Raw genomic sequence first — 26,230 nt, 5'->3', positions numbered from 1 at the left:
CTGATGATGATTTTCTGTGGAATGTTACAGTGCTCTTGCCCAAGATACAGAAGCCAGCATAAAAATTTATATACTGATATATTCTGTTGTTTATTTAAAAACTCCACTGAAAAATATGTTTGTTCATCCAGTTTTATATTCTAAACACAATAGACGTTATGGGTAGCAAAACATTCTTACACCATCTCCATTGAGAAATGTATTGGGAGCAGGGAGGCTTGCAAGAGCATGCCTGGAGCAACAGAAGATTAAGAGTGGTATGGGTGGTTGCTAGAGGTGTATATAAAGTTGTCTACAACATCTAACAGAAGGAAGAGGCAGAGTTGCTTCAACTTTCCACAGGAGAAACAGCACAGCCCACAAGTTAGTGGAACTCAATGTCCCCAGTGAGAATGTCCCCTCAGTCAGGAGCCAGTGCAGGGAAGCCAGAAGTTGAGCCAGGGGTCACCCGGCTTTTCACCTGGGAGGAGGTGGGGCTCCGCACAGGCAATGGAGACTTCAAGGAAGAGAGATGGCTGGTCATCGACCGAAAGGTTTATGATGTCAGCCAGTTCTATTTGCGGCATCCAGGAGGGCCTCGTCTCATCAGACACTATTCTGGACAAGATGCCACGGTGAGTCCTTGCTGGGGGGAAAGAGAGTTCAGAATGACCTGAGGGCTGCCACAAAGCACTTGCTTTGCATGCACACCCTTCTGGTTGAGGTCCTGTCTTCCCCGGCCATTCTCCAAGGTTCTCAGCTAGCAGAATGAGGGGAAAAGAATCCCTCTTGCCTGAAGCCAAGTCAATTTGGGTTGGACAGCCCAGTGATGTGACATAATGTAGGGAAGCTCCAGGTGGTGGCTGTGTCACTTGGCAATTTTGGAGGACTGAGTGACAAAATCTGACCAAAATTCAAAAGTGGCATTGGGAAGGGGATGGGGCAGGGACATGGCAGCTGATCACCAGAGAAACAGGTTGCTGTGATTTGCAGCCTCCTTTTCAGTTTCAAGTAAATGTCTGGCTGCAGTTCGGTTGCTTAAACCTGATTGACTTCTAGGAAATGTGAACAATTCCCCGTTTGCCAAAATGCGGCTTAGATCTGAAGGCCTGCTCTGAGGTGTTTGTGCAAAAATATAGACACAGGTTACATCTTGCCTAAGCTAAATTCAGTTTAGCAGACTTTCTCAGCTAAAATATATGAGTAATATTGGTAGCAAAGATGTGTGTGCTCTATCAAGTATTGTGGGCTTTTAGCACTTTTTAGTAAATTAAGTGGGGTCTGAATTCCAGGTAAGTTTAGGATCTGTAGCCTCTATTTTATATTTCATAATACAATGGTTTATAGACCCAGAATATATTTAGAAGAAATATTTTGTTTCTATGTTCATATATATACGTACACACACACGAATATATAAAATTCCCCTCTCACCCCTACGGGTGGTATGTGTCTTCCAGAGGCCTGGGAGTTTGAGGGTTCTGCACAGTATCTTCGCTGTTCCTAGCACTGCACTCTTCTGGACAGAGAGCTCTGATGTTGTTCCTGGGATCTGTTGGAGCCATTCTCCCAGCTTAGGAGTCACAGCCCTGAGTACTCCTACCACCACTGGGACCACTTTGGCCTTGACTTTCCACGTCCTCTCTAGTTCTCCTTCAGGCCCTGGGTGTGTGTGTGTGTGTGTGTGTATGTATGTATGTATGTTTGTATATGTATGTGTGTATGTCCGTGTGGATGGATGGATGGATGGATGGATGGATGGATGGATGGATAGATAGATAGATAGATAGATAGATAGATAGATAGATAGACAGACAGACAGACAGACAGACAGACAGACAGACAGATAGATCAATTCAGAGTCATCCTCTATATTCTTGCACATCTATGAGCGCTTTTGATCTTTGAAGCATCTGCAGCGGGTGGAAAAGGATCACACTTTCTGGATACATGCAATATTAAAACCTCTAGACATGTCTGAGAAATACCTAATATATTCTGCCCTCAGATTAATCCCTGACAGAAAGGTCTCTTTATATTAAACCATCTCTTATGGGACATCCAGGTATTAGTGCCATACTTGTCAGCAGACCACCATTGATATGCTCATGACATTCTACCTTGACATTGAATCATAATTTTTGTGGTTTTATGAAAGGGAGAATTATACTGAATGGCGAATCCATACACAATCACTCTATGAACAAGAAAACCTTCTTCAAAGGAGGTCAGCAACATTTAATTCCCTATAAGAACATCAGAATGATGCAATTTTCTTGTGAGATGGGCGGTGTCTAAATTTGGAATAATGAATGAATGAATGAATGAATGAATGAATGAATGAATGAATGAATGAGAATTAAAGAAATCACATCAAAGCAATAGGAGTTTATACGCTACAACTGGAGAATTGAGCTCTAGCTCACTTCATCAGATGCACAGAGTGGCTAAATTGATACAGGATTTATGTGCATGGAATGTGGCAGTAGGGAAGAAAGGAAAGTGGGAAAGGAAAGGGGAAACTGGGGAATTATGCAGATGAAGGTTCCTTGGGAAACAAGTTAGACAGTTATAATGGGTCAAAGCCCCACTGTCTTTGTGAAGGCCTTCTGAGATAGCCTGAAACCTCTTGATGTACGTAGGTTCAGCTGTCTCACACTTTGTTCTGCTGGTGAAGGTTCTTTGATTCCAACTCCTGCTTTGAGATCTATAATGGAATGTTCTGGAAGGCTGAAATGCTCTACTGTTGCCTTATCCTTCTTTTGAGTTCCGATGTCAAACTTGTATCCATTAACTCTTTTGGGTGAAGTCTGCTCTGTTTGTCTCACATAGAATCCAGGTAGGCATTGCTGGCAGATGATGGTCTGTATCACAACAGAAGAAGAACATGTGAAGGAACCTCTAACTTTATCATGTTACTGTGGGTGGTGAGGATGTTGCTGATGTAAATGTAGGAGCAAAGTAGACACTGGGGCCATTGTAGGATCTGGTTCCCGTTAGCATCATTGTCCTGTTGTTTCTTGTAGCTTAAGAGGAGTTGTTTCAGAATTCATTGAATAAGTACAGTATGCAACTATGGGCCTGCCACCAAATATCTAAAAAAGCTCTGTGTCTTTGTCCAGGATGGACTGTAGCTTATTTGTTGCACTTGAGCGGCTTGTGTTGTGAGCTGTAAATAACAGCCGGTGGTCCTCTGTGGTTCTGTTTTTGTAGATCTGTACTTCAATAGTTCCTCTCTGAGAATCAGTCTGACTCTATTGTTCTCACTGGGTGGGGCGTTTAGCCTCCTGAATGCCTGGTTTAGTCCATCAATTGAGCATCTCTGTCTAGTGGGTCAAAAGAAATTCAGATAACATAAGGCCTGGGTGTAGACCGTGGATTTGATGGTATATTCCGGATGGAAGCTGGAAGCAGGTAGGTATGCTTGATGATCTATAGGTTTCCTGTATGGTAGGAAGCTGTGCTGTGTTGTCATCAGTTATTATCTTGATAGTTTGAAGTCCATATTTGTGAGCAATGTTGTGTATAGTGCCTCAGCATCCACAGTAGCTAAACGTTTTCACAAAAGGAGACCAAGCCACCCAGCCCAGAGTTGGTTTTAAGACAGGCAGCTATACAAACATTACAAATTAATAAATAAATACATAAATAAATAACCATATCTACCATATCAGCCCTGCTGTCTTCTCCTTTTTACACCTCCTTTCTTTCTGAATTTATCAGGATGCTTTTGAAGCTTTCCACAAGGATAAGGGGCTGGTAAAGAAATATTTGAACTCACTATTAATTGGAGAACTGGCACCGAATCAACCTAGCTGCGAGCCCACCAAAAATGTGAGTATTTCCCAGCTCTGCCTTTAGAACACAAGGCACCTCCACGTGGATCTGTGTCTGTGTCTGAGAGAGAGAGAGAGAGATGAAGAGAGAACCGAATCCATTCACATGTAGACAAAATCCTCTATTGCAGTTAGAGCATGGAGTAGACAGAACATGGCTAGGAATCCCCAAGTAGTTGCACTGATAGTTCCCGTAGTGACCTGTATCTAATTCTGCTATTTGCAGTACTAATTTCTGCCTTCCAGGGCAACAAGCGCCAACAAGCCATTTGTCTTCTCCTCAGTTAAACAACTGAAATGAAGAATAAAGTAGAATCGATCTCGTTACGCTTTCACAAGTCAAAGCATAGTCTGAGGATGTATAGCCTTCAAGAACGACTAGTTTGGTATAAGAATAGATGTTTATTACACAGTATAAATATAAGCTGGAAACTTCCCTTGGTGTGTTCTCTCTTCATGATGATGCAGGAAGCCTCATTTGCCTTGTCCTAATGCTTTGAACTACCCCCTGTACAATGTCTGTTCTGCCTAAAGCAAAGATGAGGAAGCAGCAGAAATAACTTTTCACGTGTACCTGCTGAGACGTTTGTAAGGAATGCCCCGTTCGATAAGAAAAACTCCCGTGACACGTGTGGTTCACAAAAGAGGTTTACTCAAGCGTAACGCAACAGTTACAGACAAAGCCAAGACTGGCTTGGCACATTACATGGTTTAATTTATAGTTGAAAAATGTAATCCCCCGCTAGCCCCGTTGCTAGGTTACATAGTACTTGTGCGAATTACAGATTGCCCACTGTAATCCCCCCTTTTACTCTAATGTCAGGTTCAGCCCAGTTCTGTTGTCCTTTGATTGTTGTTAGCCGCCGGCGTGGTCATTGCCTTCGTTGGGTCTTTGCGCAAAGCCGGGGACCTGATTGCTCTTCCTCAATCCGCGGCTCTCCCCTTTGTCCATAGCACCCGTGGCCATCCGGCATTAACACAACGCATCCGCTCCAGATTAGTAAAGTGGAACCAGGTTTCCCATTCATTAGTTTGTGGTTTCACACTTCCTCTTTCTGCGCTGGCGCTCAAGCGGTGAAATTGACTAAAGCGCGGCTGGGCAAGTTCCTAACTGTGCCGCGCCAGCTGAACCTGACATACCGCCCCCCTGAAGACAAATCCCCCTCCTTAATTGGGCTGCCGGGATGCTGCCCCCCCATCTGCCATAATGGCGTGCCTTTCCTCGGGCTGGGGCTTTGGTCTTACCATGGCCGAGTCACTTATTGGAATGGGTCCCCGAAGGTTCTCCTTCCCTTCCCTCGTCGCTGTGCACATCAAACAGCTGGCCACATATTCCCTCGTATACCTCTGGAGAGACAGCCACCAAAACTGTTCACGCAAGAGGTGGAAAGTTCTAACGAACCCACAATGTCCCGTCATTTCCTCGGTGTGCCCTCTTCTGAGCACATCCACCCGGCAAGCTTCTGGAACGTAGAGCCTCCCTTGGTGCTCCCACCAGGTCCCTTGTTTCTTTAGGGAGTCCTTGTTGCTTGCCAACCAGGAGTCTCCCTCGTTCACCTCCGCACAGTGATGCCTCAGCTCCAGCTTGGCTCCCTTCCCCTGTTTCTCCACTGGGGTTTGGATTCTGCCTTTTGCCTCCCGCTGGGTCGTCGGGTCCGTCCATATGAGCAGCAACTCCCGCAGGGTCCTACAACCCTCCAGGTTCCCCTGGCCATGGCCAGGTCCTTGTCTACCGCCGGCTGCTCCACTCACGCTTGGCGCAGACTGCTCAGCTCCCATCACCTCTACGGCCCCCGCTCTCGGCGCCAGTGTGATCGCCACCTGCTTTGCTACGGAGCCCTCGGGTCCTGCTGCCGCCGTCTCTGCTATAGCCGACCTCTGCGTTGCTACGTGGCCCTTCACCGTCGATGCCACCGCCACCTCGGCGGTCTCCGACCTCGCCACCTTTTCCGCGGCTGTCCTCACCCCCTCTATCGCGGGGCTGGTGCCTCTCAGCACCGGCGCTCCCGCCACCTCGGGAATTCCCAGAGTTGCCTCTGCGGCTGCCGGACCCTCTCATTTGTCGGTTGCCCTCAGTGCTGTCCTCGTATTTGCCTCACATGCGGTTGGTTGCCTGGACCCCACTGCCATCGCTGCTGCAGCTTGCCGGCCCTTGGTTCTCTGTCGCACAGCCACCACCTCGACAAGCTCCGTGGGGTCCTCAGATCCCGCGGCTCAGCCCAGTCTGTCCGGTGGTGCCGTTGAATCACACCGTCTCTGCTGCCGCACCCCCTCGTGTGCTTCTGCCCCCGTTCCTCTGCTGGTCACCCTTGGCATTGTCCTTGCCTCGCGTGCGGTTGGTTGCCCAGGCCCCACTGCCGTCGCTACTGCAGCTTGCTGGCCCTCGGCTCTCTGTCGCACAGCCGCCACTTCGCCAAGCTCCGTGGGGTCCTCTGCTCTTGCACCTCCTCCATGGCTTGACCCTGTCTGCTCGGTGGTGCCGCCGAACCGCACCGTCTTAGCCGCCCAATCGATGTGCGGGTTCTGGCGTGTAAGCCATGCCAGCCCTAGCACTAGTGCATGGTTGGCCACCGGGGCAACTACCAAGCATAGCTCCTCCCGGTTTGTCCCAACTGTCAAACTGACTGGCTCAGTGTGATACTGCGCCGCCCTCCCCCGCTGTTGATCCATCCAACTGGCTGAGTGCGAGGGGCTCCCTGAGTCTCCTCACTCTGAGCCCCAACACAGATGCCAGTACCGGGTGGATCAGGCAGTGGGTGCATCCTGAGTCCAGCAGGGCATTGACTTTCGCCTCTGCTTCCGATCTCACCCCCTTGAGGTGGACCCTGACCCGCATGGGCGAGCAGTTTCTGCTGTCCCACGGGTCCTCATGCTGCCACTCCATTGGCTGCTTTGGGGTGCACCTCAGTTTTGCCGGCCGTCGCCTTCCACTGGCTCGCTCTCCCCTCCTCACGGAGCCAGGCTTCCTCGTGAGCCAGCCGGCTCCGCTGCACGCCGCTCCGCGAGCTGCTGCCTCCTTCCTGGATTGGTCAGGGTTTCTTGTAGCCGGGGATCACCTTCCTCTTTCTGCACTACTGCTTGAGCAGTGAAATTGGCTAAAGCGCGGCTGGGCAAGTTCCTAGCCATGCCATGTCGGCTGAACCTGACAACGTTGACACAGATCCAAGGAAGCAGCTGGATATTATTGTCACTGCCCTTGTGATCTCATGGAAAGGTGAAAATGCAGCACAGATTGCACAAGCTCTGCTAACCAGTTGCTGGGCGCTCTCTTAACTGTCACCGTTCCTCACAGGAAAGGCTGGTACAGGATTTTCGTGAACTACGCTCGAAAGTGAAGAAGATGGGACTCTTGAAGTCCAGTTTTGCCTTTTTTACCTTGATGTTCCTGCACGCTTTCCTGCTAGACATTACATCCTGGCTCACTATCTGGTACTTTGGAAAATCTTGGGTGCCTTTCCTTATTGGCGCAGCATTTTTCACCATTGCACAGGTAATGTACTATTATCACTATTGAGTACAACAGGATGTGAAATTATTCTTAAGTATTCCAAAACTAATAGTTAAGTCAATACTTCTTAAGATATTCTTGGTAAGCATTCAGTGTGTTGCTAATGCAGTTTCAACCTTTTTGTACATATGAACACGGGAAATTAGTTGATACCAAATCAGACCTGCTGGTTTGCTGGTTCTTCTAGCTCAGAAATGAAATGTTACACTCAGACAAGCAGAGGCCTGCTATATTCTGCCCACTCTTTAGGATGGGAGTCTTTTATACCCAGAAGCGGGGGAGGGGGGGGGGAGGAGAAAGAGAGAGAGAAAGAGAAAGGCATACATGAATATTAGTCAAATATAAGGAGATGGAGAGTCCCAAGTTTGGAGAACTCATTTGGGCGTTTGGGAGCGAGACTTCTCTCAATTCTGATTTTAAAAGAACAGAAAATTTCCAGAGAATTAGATTATATTTACAGGCCAAAGCTTCTAGTGTTTGATGCGTTGAGGGACAGATGTGGGCCTGCATACACAGAACCCTTGAGAAAAATGCCTGAGGAAGACTTTGCACACAAATTGACAGTTCCTTTAGAAACAGTCCCTTGTAGCAATGAAAACCTCTTTTAGATGAATTGATATTCTGTGTCAGCACTTGGAACACAGATTGAGTATATAAGGGATCCTACCCTCAGGTCCTTGTCTCCTCCTCCTCTTCCTCCTCGTCCTCCTCTCCCTCACAAGATTTTACCCATGTTTTTATTTTCCACTACCACTATACTGTCACAACTGTATGTCTCTAGGGGCCCACAAATCTAAGTCCTAAAATAGTAAAAATATAAAACCACATCATAGCGTTCATTAAAAAGGACAAAATTAAGCTAGCCTAAGTGTGTCCCCCCCCCCCTCAAGAGAATGTACAAGCCAGCCAGACTTAATTGGAATGAATCCCTGTGCCCATATCCCGTAAGGGTTTTTAGGCTAAAACCGGCATCTTGAATTGTCCTCAGAAAACCTGGAAGCCAGAGGAAGCCATCTTACACCGTCAGCTTGCAGGGAGCTGAATTGCACTTTGTGGATGGTTGAAGGGCAGCCTCAGGTAGAGTGCGTGGCAGTCATCCAATGTAGAGGTGGCTGTTGCCGGACCTCCCTCTCCAAAAAAGGTCACCACTGATGCACCAGATGCAAATGGGCTCACTGCCAAGTCCAGTCTGCCTCTTCATTAATGGTAGGGACGGCCTTCATTCCTTCACCTCCAACACTAACTTTTCTCTCCCAACCACAGTAGCAATGAGGGAAGTTGTGTCAGGCCTAGCCCAAGGAACTCCAGGAGACCATGTAAATTCAGTCCAGCAATGTTTATTAGCTACAACCTCTAGCAAGAATCTTCCCAGACTGAAACCCCAGCTCCCAAGTAATGCCAGCCACAACATTGTGAATTCCTCAGGAGGTGCCAATCTCATCCTCTTATCTTTCCCACGCGCCTCAGGAGATGAAAGAAAATGTCAGATGATGATGTTCTCTCGGTACGTCTTGCCTCTTCCGTACAGTCATCCGACTGGTCTTGAAAAACATCTACAACATTAGCAGAATCAACCCCCCTCCCTCCTACCATCTGCAAGCCTGAAGTAGAAGGCTGTGGACTGCTAGCTTGAGTCCGCTTCTCCCCTAAATCCCCCACCAAACCTTCCTCCAGCACGCTGCCCCCTCCTTCTTCTTGCTGATTAACTACAGGTGCTCCGGGCAACATTCGAGGCTTCGGTTTGCTAGGGAAATGCCTATGACCAGCTCCAGGGCGTGAACATTCCTTGCATTCTCCCAAGAATGCTCTGCTTCAGGATTGCCCCTCCAATGAATCAAATACTGAATTCCCTTTCCTCTCCTGCAAGAGTCCAATATCGCCTCCACCTCGTATTCCTCCTCTCCTTTGACCACAACCAGAGGGGGTGGGGATGAGTGCATTCTCAAGGGACCTGGTGGGTTATCCTTAACTAGTAAGGAGTGGTGAAAAACCAGATGGACCTTCATTAATGGTGTCAGCTGCAATCGAAAGGCCAACTTATTCACCTGCTGCAAAACTTTAAATGGTCCGACGAACCAGTCATCCAATTTTCTGGATGGCCTACTGGAAGCTAGAAAAATGGCAGACAACCACACTTTGTCCCCCACAGAAATCTGTGGACCTGTCTGCCTGCGGGTATCAGCAGTCCTCTTGTACGCCTCCTTCGCCCTTGCTAATTGATCCCGTAACAGTTGCTGAGCTGCTTGCTGTTCTTTCAGAAAATGCGCTGCCCCTGGGACCCCTCCCTGTGACACAGTCTGTGGCAAAATGCCACATAATCTCTAATGTTTGCCGCCATCTTAGGCCACCAATAGTCTCTTAAAGTCCTGTGCAAGGTCTTAAACATCCCTCCATGTCCTGCTGTTACATTATCATAGCAAAGTTGTAAAACCTCTTCCCGGAAGGACAAAGGAACATATAACTTCCCCTTGTGACGGAGGCATCCTCCTTCCACTGAAAAAGGGGAACCCTCGCCCTGCCGGGTGCCCTGGAGGTCATCCATCCGAGCCCTCACAAAAGCATCCTGCGCCTGCTGCATCCTTATTCTTACCAGTAAATCTTCTGTCTGCCGACTCGCTCCCAACTTTTCTCTCGCACTGTCCAATTCTTTAAAGTTGCGAAGCTGCAGGATCGCTGGGCGCTGTTGAGGTGGTTGCTCAGCAATGTACTCCGGTTTCCAGGAAAGCGCATCGGGCATCAAATTACGTGCCCCCGGAACGTACGTGATGTAAAAATCAAAACATGAAAAAAACTGACTCCACCGCACTTGCCGCGGAGCGAGCAAGCGTGAGCTCTGCATTGCTTCCAAGTTCTTATGGTCCGTGCGCACCCGCACAGGAAACCTCGCCCCTTCCAGCCATTGCCTCCATTCCTGGAAAGCTGCTTTAATTGCAAGTAACTCTTTGTTAAAAATGTCATAATTTCTCTCCGCTGGAGACAGCATGCAAAAGAAAAAGGCGCGTGGCAGCCCCCCCACACACACACCTGCCTCATCTGCCTGCAACAAAACCGCCCCTATCGCCACATCAGAGGCATCTGTGTGGAGCACAAACTGGCGGGAAGGGTCGGGATGCAGGAGGAGAGGTTGGGAGGCAAAAAGCTGTTTTAACTGTTGGAAGGCTGCCGGCTCTCCCTCCACCCAAGCAAACTTTTTTCCTTTCTTCAATAGTTGCGTAAGGGGCTTCACGCACTCCGCAAAATTGGGAATGAACTTTCTGTAAAAATTAGCAAACCCCAGAAAGCGTTGTACATCCTTTACATTATGGGGTGGGTGCCAAGATAACACTGTCTATACTTTAGCAGGATCCATCTGCAGTCCCTCTGTTGAAATCCTAAAGCCCAAATAGTCCAATTGAGGCAAATCAGATATACACTTCTCTGGCTTGGCAAAGACCTTATTTTCTCTCAGTCTCTGTAATACATTTCTGACATGCATCGTGTGTGATTGAACATCATCAGAGTATATTAGAATGTCATCCAAGTAAATCACCACATAGGAATCAATTATGTCAGAGAAAATCTGATTCATAAATCTAGAAAATACTGCTCCACAATTAGAAAGCCCGAACGGCATCACAGCATATTCGTATTTTCCATATCTTGTATCAAAAGCAGTGAGATATTCATGCCCCTCCTTCACCCGAATAAGGTTGTAGGCAGTTCTAAGATCTAGCTTTGTGAAAATGCGAGCCTTTTGTAGCCGGTCTAAAAGATCTGAAATCAATGCGAGTGGATAATGATTCTAATGGTTACTTTGTTCAGCTCCTTATTATCATGCACCATGCGCATCGGAACTGTCCTGCTAGCGGCAGTTCTGAACGTCTGCGGGTCTGGCTTCTTTGGTACAAAAAATGTGGGAGCTGAGGCAGGAGACTTTGATGCCTGATAAATCCTTTCTTCAAATTTACCTCTAGGTAATCCTTGAGAATAGCTAACTCTTTTGCAGACATGGGGTATTGACATCTGGCTGGAATCTTTGCACCTGGCTTTAAATCGATTGTGCAATCACAGTCTTTGTGGGGGGGTAAGGCCGTAGCCGCCTCCTCCCCGAAAACATCTGCAAAGTCTGCATACTTGACAGGCATACTCCTTCCCACATCCTGGATGCCTGCTAGAGAATTGGTGAGGATAGTTCCTTGTACTTTGTGGTGTTGACAATCTGGAGCTGAAAATGAGAAGGCCCCCGCTGTCCAGTCAATGTCAGGGTTGTGCAACCTAAGCCATGAAGTGCCCAAGACCACTGGCACCTGTAAAGATGCTGTAACATACAGGGGTAATAACTCCATGTGGTCGTTAATGGTCACCTGCAGAGGGACTGTAGATTGCAGTACTGGACCCGCTCTCAATGGTTGGGCATCTATAGTCTCTACATTCATGGGTTTGTCCAAATCTACTGTAGGTAACTGCCATTTCTGTCAGTTTGAATATCTATGAAACTCGTGGTAGCGCCTGAATCTATGAGAGCCTCCAGCTCTATTTTGGAGCCGGAAGGCAATGTCACTGTGAGAGGCACTAACATGAATGCCTGGCTGCCATCTCCGTAGTGAGCTCTTCTTAATTGCTTGATGCTCATCCCCCCCTGCGAGCCCTGAGGAGGGGGCTTTGCCAGCTTCCCTGCTGCTGTGCTGGGACCGAAATTGCTCTCTTGGGTGGTGCCTGTTGCGTGCATTTGGCTCCCGCTGGTATACCTTGGCAAACTCTTACCATATGCCCTGGGGCTCCACAATAGAAACACAAGTTGAAATCTCTTCTCCTCTGCCTTTCCTCCCCCTAAACTGTTCTCTGAGCAGCTCCCAATTGCATCGGCTCTCCCTCCGCAAATTCTCTTGTTACAGCATGAGGGGAGGGAAGCGGGCCAAGGAAGGCTGAGGAGCAACAAGGGGAGTAGACGGAGCATACTGTTTCAACTCCATGAGCCTGGCCTCAACTATTATACAAAGCTGATACAGGTCATCCAGAGTATTTGGGATGCCTTGTTTTACCATCTCCAACCAGAGTTCAGGGTCCAACCCCTCTCTAAACTGGTCCATAAGAGCCACTTCATTCCACTCAATATCCCCCGCTAGCAACTTGAAATCTGCAATGAACAACCTTACCGGTCTGTCGCCTTGCCTGAGCTTACGAATGTCCCAACAGGCAGTTAATCTTCTCACTGGATCTCCAAAATGCCCCCTGAATGCTGTGACGAAATTCTGGTAGTTGTTGAGCATTGGATCCCCTGTCTCTATGAGGGGGGTAGCCCACTTGGCTGCAGTGCCCTTCAATAAATTCATCACAAAAGCCACCCTTGTTCGATCTGTAGGAAACTCTCCCGGTCTGCCGTCCATGAACAACTCACATTGTGCCAGGAAGGTTCTCATCTGTTCCACCTCACCTCCGTACTTCTCTGGCATGCTACCAGGCGAACATAGTAACACCAGTGGCAGGGGAGGTGGTGGCTGGGCTACTGGTCCGAGCTGCTGTATTAGTTGTTCCATAGCTGCTTGCAGGTTATTAATCTGTGCATCCACTTGCTGCTGATGCTGTAGCAGGGCTGCTGCCAAAAACTGTAGTGTCAAATTAGCTCCCTGGGGATCTGTTGCCATGATTCAAACTCCTTCGTCTGGAAGGTAGTATTGGAGTCTGGGAAGACTGATGTCAGGCCTAGCCCAAGGAACTCCAAGAGACCATGTAAATTCAGTCCAGCAATGTTTATTAGCTACAACCTCTAGCAAGAATCTTCCCAGACTAAAACCCCAGCTCCCAAGTAATGCCAGCCACAACATTGTGAATTCCTCAGGGAGGTGCCAGTCTCATCCTCTTATCTTTCCCATGCACCTCAGGAGATGAAAGAAAATGTTTTTCTCCCTGAGCCTGGCCTTCATAATTCCATTCCATCACAAGTTGCCAGTTTCCAGTGATTCCCTTATCCCACTAGTCTAACTTTCTTACATCTCTGTTGACTTTTTCTCCGTCCTCGTATACAAAATTTGAATCTTCTCCAGATGTATGACTCTCTCCCTAGATGTTCTCACAGTTTCTCCATCCACCAGTCTACTTCTTCCCTCTAATGTTCTCCTTCACCTGACTTATCTTTCCTCCTTCCTTTTCCTCCTCCACCTCCATCTTCTTTCCACACACTTTTCTGCTCATATTCTTTCTCTCATCCTCCCATCCTTCCACAATGCAGCCTGAGCCTCAGTCAGAATCCAATCGTTCCTCAGTCTACAACTCCTACACTTTCCATCTCTGACCATGCAGACCAGAATCAATTGCAGTTCCCATTGCCCCACTCATTTGAAACAAAGAGGGGGAATCTCAAAGGTAGCAGAGTTTGTGGGCAGAAATCTGCTTGGGCCACCATGGGGAGAGCTGGCAAGTAGAATTCCCTCCTGTGTATGTACACCATATATGCATATGTACACCATACTTAAATATTACGGTGCAGCTGTGGGAGATCCTTTTCTATCACTTCATCCTGTCTCACTGCTGTAGCTTTTAAAGGCTAACAATAATGTAGTGGGGCCAGTTATTCCAACATTTATCATAAATGCAGGCCTTACTCTCTTGGAAATGATTATGTTCATGCTAAAAATTTGAGGAACTCAGCTTGTTCCTATGGTTGGCGGCCTGAAAGCTTTACAGCAGCCCTGTGGGAATTCACGTGAATGTTGCTCCCAACCTGCTCCCATTATATTTAGAATTTTCATTTAATTGAGTGGTTGTCTTTGAAGTGTAATGCAAAGCATTCAGCAGACAAGTTTTTAAATTATCCATGTTTCTGCAAGATGTGGCCTTATTGGGAGTTATAACAGTGTTCTTTCCTAGCCTTTTGGGAATCAGTAATGTTTAGGATGAAGATGCCTACATTTCTGTTTAACTTTCTTTGCTAATGTTGCTAATAACATAGATAGCTGTTATTACATTTCTGAATTTAAGTACTTCCCGAAGAATCCTTAAACAAAACAACCAGTCCTTACAAACCAAGATCTTGTGCAGGGAAAAAGATCATATACACTTGCTGTTGCTTCTTGCCTTCCAGAACCAATATGGCTTCCTTCAGCATGATTTTGGGCATGTTTCAGTCTTTCAGAAGCCAAAATGGAACAGACTGGCTCACACTTTTGTGATGGGAATCCTTAAGGTAAGAGTCTAAAAGTGTGGCTGGGTTTTCTCAAATCAACTTTGCTGAAGCTAAATTGTTGTGAGTCACCCAGAGTTGTTGGAATCAGGCAGCATACAAGTTTAAATTATTATTATTGTTGCTCACACAGTCAGCCAGATGTTTAGACTGGTTTGGGCATTTTTATCCATCTATCGAATCCTTCCCAAGGACCTGGGATAGGCAGATGTTGTTTAATGGAGTTAAAGGTATCGTTGCAGGATGTAAGCTGTTCCAAGTAAAGCTGCCTTTTGCAATTGACTGATGTTGATTTTGTCAATGCCAATAATCTTCAAGTGGTGCTCCAGATGTTTTGGAATTTCACCGAAGGTGCCTATTACTATTGGTACTATCTTTGCTTTCCTTTGCCACAGTCGTTCTACTTCTGTTTGCAAGTCTTTGTATTTTGTAATTAGCCATTGCCAGGTCTTCTTGTTATCTGCTTTGCCTGCTAGTTTTTTTGTGTACTGACCATGTAATACTTTTCCTTGCCATGTCTCTTTTCTATTCTTCATTTGCTCTTTCTTCTAGGCCAGTTTGGTTTCTTTGGTATTCAGTAAGCCTTCATGGTGTACTAACTTCAGTTCATCTTCTTCGCTGTCCTTCAGATATTCTTCCAATGCCCCTTTTTCTTCTTCAACTGTCTGGTCTACTTGCAACGTTCATGCCCACCTATGCTCCTTGGTAAGCAGAGCCTGTCAACGTCACTGCGTGGATGAAGGGCATGACTCATTGTCATTATTTTTCTGGTCTTCCTATCCACGGCTTTTAGTTCACCTTGAGTCCAGTCCACTATTCCAGCTGTATATCTAATGACAGGAATTGCTCAGGTGTTAACTGCCTTGATGGTATTTCCACCACTGAGTTTTGACTTTAAGATCTTCTTCACTCTTCTGATGTATTCAGTACTAACTGTCTTCTTGACTTCAGTGTGCTTGATGTTGTCATCCTGGGGGATGCCCAGGTATTCGTAGTGGTCTTCTTCATCCAGACTCTTGATATTATTTCCATTGGGCATCTTGACTCCTTCAGTTTTCACTGTTTTTCCCCTGTTGATGTTAAGGGTGGCACATTTGTCCAGTCCAAACTCCATTGCAATATCTGGGCAGTATATTTGGAGAGTGTTGAGCAGCGATTCCACTTCCATTGGTGTGATTCCATACAGCTTCAGATCATCCATGTAAAGGAGGTGGGATAACCTCCTTTTTGTTTTTGATGTTTGATAGTCATGGCCAGACTTGTTCAGTATTGTTGACAGAGGAATCAATGCAATGACAAACAGTAGTGGTGATAGTGAGTCTCCTTGAAAGATTCCTCTCTTGATGTTAACCTCTCCCAGACTATCGCCACTGACCATCAACTGTGTCTTCCACTGTGCCATTGATCTTTGCACAATGCTTCTGATGTTTCTACTGACGCCTGTTATTTCTAGGCACTTGATTATCTAGTCATGTGGCAGGGAGTCAAATGCCTTCTTGTAATCAATCCAAGCTACATTCACGTTGGTCCTCCTTCTCTTACAGTTTTCCAAAATCATCTTGTCAGTTAGGAGCTGATCTTTTGTCCCTCTGCTCTTCAGGCAGTTTCCTTTCTGCTCAGATAGAAAGAGCTTGTTTTCACCTAGATGCTTTTGGACTGCATCAGCTACCACACCAGTTAGCAATTGGAAAGTTGTCGGTAGGTAACTGGCCTGTAGTTGCCTGATGCTGCCCCTTTTGCTAGATCTTTCATTATCAGGTATGGTTTTCCAGATGTTAACCAATCTTCAATTTCACCTCCTTGCAGTATGTTGTTAAACTGCTCGGCAATGAATAGGTGCAGACCAGTCAGATGTTTCAACCAAAACCATGCAGTCCATCTTCACCTGGTGCAAACCAATTCTTGATCTTCCGTGCCCTTTTCTCCACCATTTCTGCTGTTCTTACAAGTTCTTTCATTTCAGCTTCTTTTTTATTCCTACCTACCAGCTTTATCCAAGCTGCATTCTTGTTGCATTTCTTTGGGTTGTCCCATAGCTGCTCTCAGAACTGCACTATTTCTTCTTTGCAGGTGTTGACTGGTTCATTGCAGTCTCTTCATTGATGGATGGGTTGAAACATTTCTGATTTGACTGAAATTGGAGATTCTGCCTGTAGTGTGCAATTCGAGCTTCGTATGTGCTGATCTTCTTGGCTATGGCTGTTATTTGCTGTTTATTATTTCCAGTACTTCCTTGATCTTCCTTGTTTCCAGGTGATATTTCTTGATCAGGTATTCTTTGGTCTTCTTGTTCTTCAACTTCTTTTCCTTCACCTTTTCTAGCTTGCTTGCATCTGATCTTAGCACACTGATCTTATTTTCCAACCGGATCTTCCATTTTGGGGGTGCACTGTTTGGCTTTTTTTCTTGTGTGCTGATTTTGCATCCAGGGTATTCAGTTATAATTACAGCCGTGCTCTACATCAGTTGGTTTGTTTCTTGCAGTGAGCTGGGGCTTATATTTGATATTACAGTATTGGCATCATTTAATACTTGTGCTAGCTGTTTCTTTGTAACAAGATTCAATGCAGGCAACCTTATTCTGTTGTTTTTGTCCTGTTCTAGATGTGCAGTTATTCTTTGTTTCAATTCCTCTTGTTTTTTAGTTAGAGAGCTTTGTTCTTTCTGAGGAGAAGGCTCTACTGTCTGAGCTACTTCTGGCAAGGCTTCGATTTCTTTGCCCTTTGCAGTTCTTCGAATTCTATTTCTATGAATACTTTGTTTCATGTTGTAAATCAGCATTGATCTGCTAGCCTCTGTTCTGTTGTTTCTGATTCTGGATGTTGTTCTTTCCAGAAGTGGTGCGTGTTCTGTTTTGTTTTTTTCAGATATCCTCTTCTCTTTGGACTTGATTTGTAATAGCAAATCAGTACTTCTTTGTTTTCAGTCTTTGTATATTTGCGATGGGCAGACAACTTTTCTTCCAGTAGTTCTGCAGCTGCTGGCCCTGGTTGGCATTTTTATCCACCTATCAAGTCTTTCCCAAGGACCCGGGATAGGCGGCGGTGGCATCATCATTATCATCATCATCATCATCATCATCATTATTATTATTATTATTATTATTATTATTATTATTATTATTATTATTATTTTCTTCTTCTATGTCTGGCAAGGTCTGCCTTGTGTTCCCTGAAAGAAAGACAAGCTATAAATGTAATACATATAGTATATAAAAGCTTAATTTTTAGATTTTGAGGATGATTTCTGACTCCTTCTACTTTACACTGTAATGGAGACAGAAGGATGATTTCTGGGATTTCAATGGTGAGGATGATAAATACTGCACAATTGAAAATTACATATAAAGTAATTTTTCAGCACTAGCTTCAATTATTTAATCTAATGCACCTTTGCAACTGTGCTAATTTGCTCTCCTTGACAGTGCAATACACATATGTATTAATTGTATGTATTAATTGTATTAATTAATTAATTAATTAATTAATTGTATGTATTAATTTCCCCCAATATATAGAACAAAACTTCCACACCGTAGGCCCAAAAGGCCAGGAGGTGTAAGAGATACAGCATGTCATACTTTTAGGCAGAACGTAGATCTAGACCGTGTATCTCCAGTAACTATCCCAGCAGCACTAGAGAGTGACGTGATTTTTGCAGCTTGCAATAAAAATTCACCATTTGTAATGAGAAAAGAACCAGGCCTTGATAGGGTCCATCTTCCTAACCATTTGGGAATAGCTTGAGTAACTGTGACTTATCAGCCAAATGCCCTGGAGAAGTGAAAGGTTGTCTGAGTGATTCCCCCATTTGCTCAGTTACTTTTGTAGTTCTATCACTTTTTATTGTGCTAGCAATTTTTAGTGTCAGGAAGAAGCAGACTGATCAGGAATAAGTACATGGCAATGGTTCTTCCAAAGAGCAAATGAAGACTCTTTTTTTCCCCCCAATATTTTCTGTGCAGGGTTTTTCAAGCAGCTGGTGGCTTGATATACATAACCAGCATCATGCCAAACCCAACTGTTTCCGGAAAGACCCTGATATCAACCTGCACCCAGTTCCCTTCAGCCTTGGAAAGCCCCTCTCTGTGGAGGTGAGTAAAGGGAAGGTCTGGGAGTGCCTGAAAGAACCTAAAGGATTTAGAAATGCCTACCTTTAATTAGAGAGCATCTAGCAATTTGTCTCCAGTTTCATTCAATCTCACATATGTTCAGCCAGGAACTTGCCTGCTTTAACATAGTTGTCTATGTTAGTATAAGACAGATGTTTTGTTATTTTTTTTCTGTTCCTTCTCAGTTTGTATTTTTAGTTTGTAATGTTATTTTTTTAATGTTTTTTCTTTAAGACTAGACATTGTTTTGTTAAAAAAAATCAAGATAAGAAATAAGAAATAAAATAAAAAAACAATCTGGATTTTCTTTCAGAGAACAGAATTCCAATGTTCTATCCCTAAAAGTTCGTTATGCATGCATTTTGAACTGAGACGTGCACAATTTTCAGAGAACGATAAATCCCTGAGTATCTGATGATCAAGAAGGGCAGCCAGTGGCCTGCCAGGCACATGTACTGCCTGATTCCCCCTCCCCTCCCTTCTTTTGAAGTCCCAGAACTCCCAGATTTGCAACCCCGACTTTCAGCAACAAAACAGCAAAAACCTTCCTCAGCCTGTCCAGTCTGAAAGTACCCTGCCAAGTACAGAAAAACTTGAAAACACCTGGCTATATTCATTTGTGTGATATGATTGTGTCCTTAGCAAGTCCTACGAGCTTCCAGCAAGACAAAAACATTACCGTAAATGTTACTGCACCCTTCATTCTCTAGACATAGCAAAGTTGCCTGTCCCCAGTATCTACTTTTGTCCAGAAGGGATGGAGCAAGTCACTTCACACTTAAGGTCGCAGAAAACAAATTATGTAGAAATGGATGTATTTATGTGATTTATGGAACCACCATCTCAGCGACAGAGCAGTGACTCTGGGTGGCATACAAAGATTAAAACCACCATTACAGTCTATAACCCATTGATACCCTGCTTAAAACAGCAACTCCCCAAACTCCTGCCCTTACTTAATGAGGAAAACTAATAACATTTGACACTTCTTGAGCTGGACTGTGAAGAAGAGAGTTAGCAGGCCTATCCTGAAGAGTGGTTTACTTGGCCCTGCACTAAACTGCTGTGCTTCTGTTGCAGCTTGGCAAGAAGAAAAAGAAATATATGCCCTACCAGCACCAGCACAAATACTTTCCCTGTGAGTAGCTCTGCCATTTTGCCCTAACAAGTGGATCCAACTCTAAAACGCCAGCATCAATAGAAGCTAAGCCAAAAGCTGGCTTAGGGTGATACATGGGTTCAAAGACCAAACTCTTTCAATAAAAATATTCAGGTTTTCCTAACTGGGCTCTTCCAGATGTTAGACCATAATTCCTAGATTTCTGGAGTTGCCGTCCCAACACATACAGAATGTGCTAAGTTAGACTGGCGAGATGGCCAGCAGACAGAAAAATTCTGTAGTAAGAATTAATTAGCCAAAATGAAATGGGAAAGGAATGAGAACCATTCAGAAATACTTGTAACTTTGAGTGGCTCAGACATCTTTGAGTTCTTGTTTCATTTTTTCCAGTTTTAACTCCAGTAGCATACATGGCTTTTATGCAGTTCACCTTATTCCGCTATCCAGCTCTAAAGAAAAACTGGACTGTAAGTAATTGACGGACACACAGACACAACACTTACTGCAATGGGACTGTGTATCTGGGGACTGAGTGGAACACTGTTTGCATCATCACTGTTCACAGAAAGGGAGATGCCTCAAAAAGAATGAGACATTGCCTTTATGACGGAGATGCCGTTACCATTTCTTCCAGGCATTGGAGACACAAGATACCGTTAGTATCTTAGTTTTAGCTGTATACATTTCTACTACTCTCACCCCTCACCAAGTGCCACAACCAAATTGCTCTCTCTCCTCCTTCTAAAATGAAAATCAAACTTTCTACGTGTTTTTGGTCACAGAGCCATTTTGAGTCCTCTCTCTTCTCTCCCAGAGCTACTCTGGACCTGCAAAACAAAGAAATAGCTCCTTGGTAGAGTAATGCTTTCTTACTCTACTGAGCAAGTGGCTGTAGCGAGTGGCTGTCAAAGGGCTGTGCCTTTGGAAGACAATAAGCCATCCGTAGAAAAGAGACCTTCTCAGTTATTTTATTCATTGGATGCCTTTTTCTGGGCTATGATACAACAGGAAGTCTGTTGTGGTCATGTTGTTGGAGCTATTATTGGAGTGGGAAGGGGACTGCCACGAGATAAGTAGCTATTATGGAGACCCAACTGGGATTTGCAGCACTGAGAAGGCCTTGCATATGGTTTGCATGTACCTGGGATAGGTAGAAGAAAATGAACGGGTGGATGACTCCCCTTCCACAGGAGTTGAAATTCCTTTTGTTTTCTACCGAGTGTGGCTTTCTTCAAGAACTCAACTGGTCCATGGAACTTTACACTGATTGGTTTTGAGGCCTGCATGCCCCATTGGTGATATTCATTGTAGGACAGAACTGACCAGTGAATTCCTCTGCTGTTGTGCCATGTCACAATACAATGGCTTTCTTTTTAACATGATCTTTCCTCAGGGCATTTCCCTATATATTAAACGAACTAGTCTGCATCATACAGCATCACAGATTTTAAAATCAACCCAACTGCATAAACCAATTAGTAGATCTGAAACTTACAAAAGCAATATTTTCTCATCCATTTTACTCTCCTTTTCTTTTTGCCAGGATATGGCTATTGCTTTGTTCTACGGCATCCGCATCTGTCTCATGTACATTCCTCTAATGGGATTCAAGAGCTTCATGGCGTATTACTGGCTGGCCAGGTAAGGATCGTTCTAGAGAATTCTCAGCTGGGCTGCTGCTCCTGCCGCCTCTGCTGTGCATGGAGGTATGAAACGTGATATGAGCCATGAGTCGGTCCTTGACTTGCTTTGTAATGCTTAGCCACAGTCGCCCTGGACAGTAAGCCCCCAGTTGACTGCCATTGGCTTCTAGTTGAGTGGTCAGGAAATATCAGCTCTGCACCTTTTCATGCCCATGCAAGGCTTTGGGAAGTCCTCATCCACCTGACACATCCCATTCTTCACATTCAAAGCCTAATGGAATACTTTCCTTTAAGCACCTGCTACTTTTTTTCATCTTTGAAAAATCTGGGTATTTTTATCTTAAGCGAAATCCTTTTGTGTTTTGACAATGTTCTTAAATGCTGATGCATGAGGAACTTTCCCAGTGTTTCCTTCTCTAAAAAGCTGCCTTTCAGCGCCAGCAGATGGGTGATTCATAGACAATAAGCCAGCAATAGACTGGAACTGGAAAGGGTTGAGATGGTGCTCTTCTCTGGCCTGGGACGATTCTGGTGAGCGCCATGGCGAACTGACGTCCCTAGAATAGAGGGACAACATTGCAACCGAAAACGGCACCCAACTGCTGGATTCGGGCTGCCAAAATCTCTCCGGAGAAGGAGAGATCTAAGATTATCCACATGTACTCCAGACACCTGTTTTTTGTGTGCGTGTGTGTGAGCAGACGGTAGCAACTGCATTTTTGCGGTTGGCTTGCAGTTGGCTGGAGCTGCAGGATTCACCGAGCTTATTGGCGCCAACATAGCCTATACGGATTCTAGGTTTGACTGAGGCTCATTTCTTAATCACTTTGGATTTATTTATTTATTGCTGCTTCTTAAAGTGAGAATCTTCAGATCAGCAAGTCTTACTGAAATCACTGGGTGAATTTTCTTCATTTAAAAAAGAAGTTTTAACTGCAAGTGTAAAGATTTGTAAAAACAAAGTTGGGGAGTATATACAGCAAAAGGATGATTAGTGTTGGCTTTAGAATATTTTAAATGGATTAAGAGCTCAGATGGGCTTGCTTTAAGACTTTAAAGTTAATTGAAAGACTCTTTTCTATGGGAAAATAGAAATGGTATAACTCTAAAAGGAAGGATTCAAATTGGGTTTAATAGATGTAGTTTGTAATACTTGTTATTTCTGATAACTCTTAATGGACTTTTGCTGATTAATATGGAGAGATGTGGTTTTAGAGATTGGTTTATAGAGAATGGGGTGAGGTGTGCAATGAAGAGTTGTTTGGTTTTAATTTGAGAGAGAGGGATAACTTGTTAATGTTGATGATAATTGTTGGGGAAGAAGGGGGAGGTTTCTTCATCTGTATTTCCTTTCCTTTTCCTTTCCTTTCCTTTCCTTTCCTTTCCTTTCCTTTCCTTTCCTTTCCTTTCCTTTCCTTTCCTTTCCTTTCCTTTCCTTTCCTTTTTCCGCACTTTTTAAATATCATTTTATATGATGCAGATTGTATTAGTTTTATCTGTATAATACAATGTATAATAAAATTATTATAAAAAAAGAGATGGTGCTCTGCTCTGGCGTGAGAGTGAAAGCCTGACATCAGGACTTCCACAATGCCAATTCCCCTGGGAATTGTATAATTAAATAAATACCTCCCTGAATAAGAGGCACTTACAGACAACAGTAGTACTTTACTCCCATTTTCTTGTCTGTCTTCCATTGGAAGGTAACACACGGGAAAAGTGGAAGATGTTTGCAAAGGAAAAGAGAGCAGAGCATTGCAGGAAAATCTGGAGACAAGTGAGATTTGTCAGGAAAGCTTTTCTAATGGGTTAGAAACTGCTCTTTATACGATTTCAGGAAAACAAAGAAAAAACCTTAAGAAAATAATCAAGTTTGTCCCAAGAATCCTGTTTAAAAACTTTCAAAGAATGTGTTCTCCTCAAATTGAATTTTTCTAATTAGCGTTCTTTTTATTTTTCATAGGCTCCTAGAAGCCACATGGTTTCTCTGGGTCTCTCAGATGAACCACATCCCGATGACCATCAATTACGACCAGAATTTAGACTGGGTCTCTGCCCAGGTGAGAACATTTCCATTTCTGCTTAGAGGCATCATGTTTCTTTCAATTAATCCATTAATTTATAAATGCTTTGGGGCACCTGGTCTTTGACCAGAGGGTTTTCATGATCGTCACTAGTTCTGTAGGCACTAGAGGCAAACGGAAGATGCCTCTGCTGAGAGCAGAGCTGACAAATGCAGCAGAATGAAGGGCTGGTGAGTGGACCGGCTCTTCGGGATTCCTCTCCAGACAAGGAGAGGACTTGGGATCTCCCACAAGTGCTCCAGACAATTGCTCCTCTCAAGGAGACCACAATACAGTGGTCTCTGGCAGATTTTGCTTTTCAGTTAATAACCCTAACCCTAACTCTTGGAATAACAAGCTTTTACAGCACCAGGTAAGTCTCCCTCAGTCCTTTGCAACATAAATTTTAAATACAGGTTTCAGGATGTAAGACAAATCTTTTTTTTTTTTTTTTAACAAACAGCAAAAGGGTGATTACAACATTGATTTTGGAAAGTTACAAATGGGCTAAGGGTCCAGATGGATTTGGAATAAGATTTTGAAATTAATTATAATATATTCTTCAAGGGAGAATGCTGCTGTTTTGAATTTAAAAAAAATGATAGGATGAGACTTGGAAGTTTGGACACTAGAGGGAATCCATTGTAGATAATTTTTCTAGCATCATGTACCAATGATACATCATTTTATAAAAATTCTCTTTAAGATCATAACACAATGTAAATTTCAACCCTTTTAACCACATATTTTCCCATTGATGCAACACCTCACAAAGTAGTTGTGGGGAAAATAGAAGAAGGAAAGAGTATTTGGCATGTTCACCACCTAGCATTATTTATAAAAATAATAAAGGTGGATACAAATAAATCAATAAGTAGATAGTCTAGGATGCCCAGTGCAAGTTTAGCCCAGCTATCAATGAATGCTAGCAGTTCAACGTTCAATTTATTGAGAAAGAAAACTCCCTAAACACAGACTCTCATTTAAGTAACCATAGGCCAGGGGAGAAACAGACACAGGGGCAGCAGGTGAAGACCCTCCCCTTCTCTGTCTGCCACCATTTGCCCCAGTGGTCAAAAGGCTGTCAGGTGCAAAGAGAGAGCGCCGTTGCCAACACCACCTTCGAATGGGCTGATCCCCACACTTGGCCTGTGGGTGGTGTGCTGGAAGTTGCATCTCAAAAAACTGTAGGCAGGGATCAAGACAACACCTACATTTGATGTCATTTCATTTGGGGGGGGGGGTGCCTTTGAGTCGCTGTTGACTCCTATTGCTTGCCTGGACAACTCCCTGCAGTTTTCTTGGCAAGGTTTTTCAGAACTGGTTTGCCCTTGCCCCCTTCCTAGGGCTGAGAGAGAGTGACTGGCCCAAGGTCACACAGCTGGCTTTGTGCCTAAGGCAGGACTAGAACTCACAGCCTCCTGGTTTCTAATCTGATGCCTTAACTGCTACACAAAATTGGTTCTCTCTTTCATTTACATTTACTTAAAAGCAAAAATAGTTTACATGCCTACTTTCCAGTCTTATATTTAAAAATGTTGTCTTCCTTTTCTCCTTTTCTCCTGTCAAATTAAGATGACAATTTGCTATCAACCTGCAATGACTCTTGGCACCATCGCCAAGGCTGTAGGGGCCCTGTGTGGTCTCGGACCCTCAGATTGTGCACCTCTGATGTGTAAGATTGCACTGCCACTCTCTTAGCCACTAGGTTATGGTACAGGACACATTGTCCATTAGAGGTGGCCTGGGTCAAAAAGGTTTACACTCGGATGCTTAGAAAACAAAGAAAGAGAAACCCAACACACAAGCCAAGTAAGAGTTACTCATTATAGAGCCTCCTGTGACAGGAAGCCACAGCGGCTGGAAAGAAAGGGACCGACTGGAGGTCTTTACCTGCTGTCTCTTTCTCCCTTAGCTCTCAGCAACATGTAATGTTGATCATTCCTGGTTCAATGACTGGTTCACTGGGCACCTGAACTTCCAGATTGAGCATCAGTGAGTATGACCTGGAGAAAAGGGCAGGCCATAGAAATGTGGGGGGAGGGGCGAGACCTTCATGGCAGTCACAAACCACACGCAGCCGATGTTAAGCAGGGCTGTGATGTTTTGGACCTGCCAAAAGTTCTGGGATAGTCACCTGACACCATCTCTTCTTCTCACAGCCTTTTCCCCACCATGCCTCGACACAATTGCTACAAGGTGGCTCCTTTGGTGAAATCTCTGTGTGCCAAGCACGGTGTTCAGTACAAGTGCAAGCCCCTGCTCACTGCTTTTGCAGATATCGTACGGTGAGTTCATGGCTAAGGGAGGGTCCTCTCAGGCACTGGCTTATCCAGTGATAAGGATAAGGAGCCAGGAACAGCATAGAAGCGATTGCCATGGTGAAGAGGCCCTCGCTGCCATAAATCCCCTTCTCCTTCCCCTTTCTCTTTCTGCAGCAGCCTGAAGGACTCTGGGCGGCACTGGCAGGAAGCTTATCTCCATGCATTAGGAGAGGAAGGCTCTCAGACAACAGAAATAAATTAACTTGGTAAGAAAGGATGACTTTTAATTATGGAGAGAATAGGATTCTTCCAATGAGGAATGGTTCACTCCTCTGTTGCCCTTCCTTAGCACAGACACCAGGATTTGGCCACCTCTGCATGTCACCATTTATGAATGGGAGACAAGCAGGGGGGTGGGCCTGAGAGAGAAAGATGTTCAGGCAGACCTCTTGGGGTCTCTCACTTTGGGTTGATTGGTACCAAAATTAGGAAAAGGGAAATAACAACAAAGAGTTATTTAAGAAGGTTGGGAAAGGAGTTGATAAAC

At 44.7% G+C, this 26,230-nt stretch overlaps 1 protein-coding gene across 1 annotated transcript; it reads left to right on the top strand.

Moving 5' to 3' along the window:
• Window positions 1-392: 392 nt before the first annotated feature.
• On the top strand, window positions 393-25,945 carry LOC148215004 (acyl-CoA (8-3)-desaturase-like). Its single transcript, XM_088145139.1, has 12 exons — window positions 393-614; window positions 3,703-3,813; window positions 7,108-7,305; window positions 14,384-14,485; window positions 18,447-18,575; window positions 19,674-19,731; window positions 20,104-20,180; window positions 21,257-21,354; window positions 23,320-23,416; window positions 25,335-25,414; window positions 25,582-25,707; window positions 25,858-25,945. The coding sequence occupies exons 1-12, from the start codon at window positions 393-395 to the stop codon at window positions 25,943-25,945; spliced, it is 1,386 nt and encodes a 461-aa protein (XP_088001265.1).
• Window positions 25,946-26,230: the final 285 nt, after the last annotated feature.

This window comes from Python bivittatus, unplaced genomic scaffold (assembly GCF_059951505.1).
Source record: "Python bivittatus isolate LINGU-HERP-01145 unplaced genomic scaffold, Pbiv_v1 ctg000480_np1212, whole genome shotgun sequence".
Classification (NCBI taxonomy): Eukaryota; Metazoa; Chordata; class Lepidosauria; order Squamata; family Pythonidae; genus Python; species Python bivittatus.
Note: the sequence above shows the minus strand (reverse complement) of the source record. Positions and strands in the feature narration are given on the sequence as shown.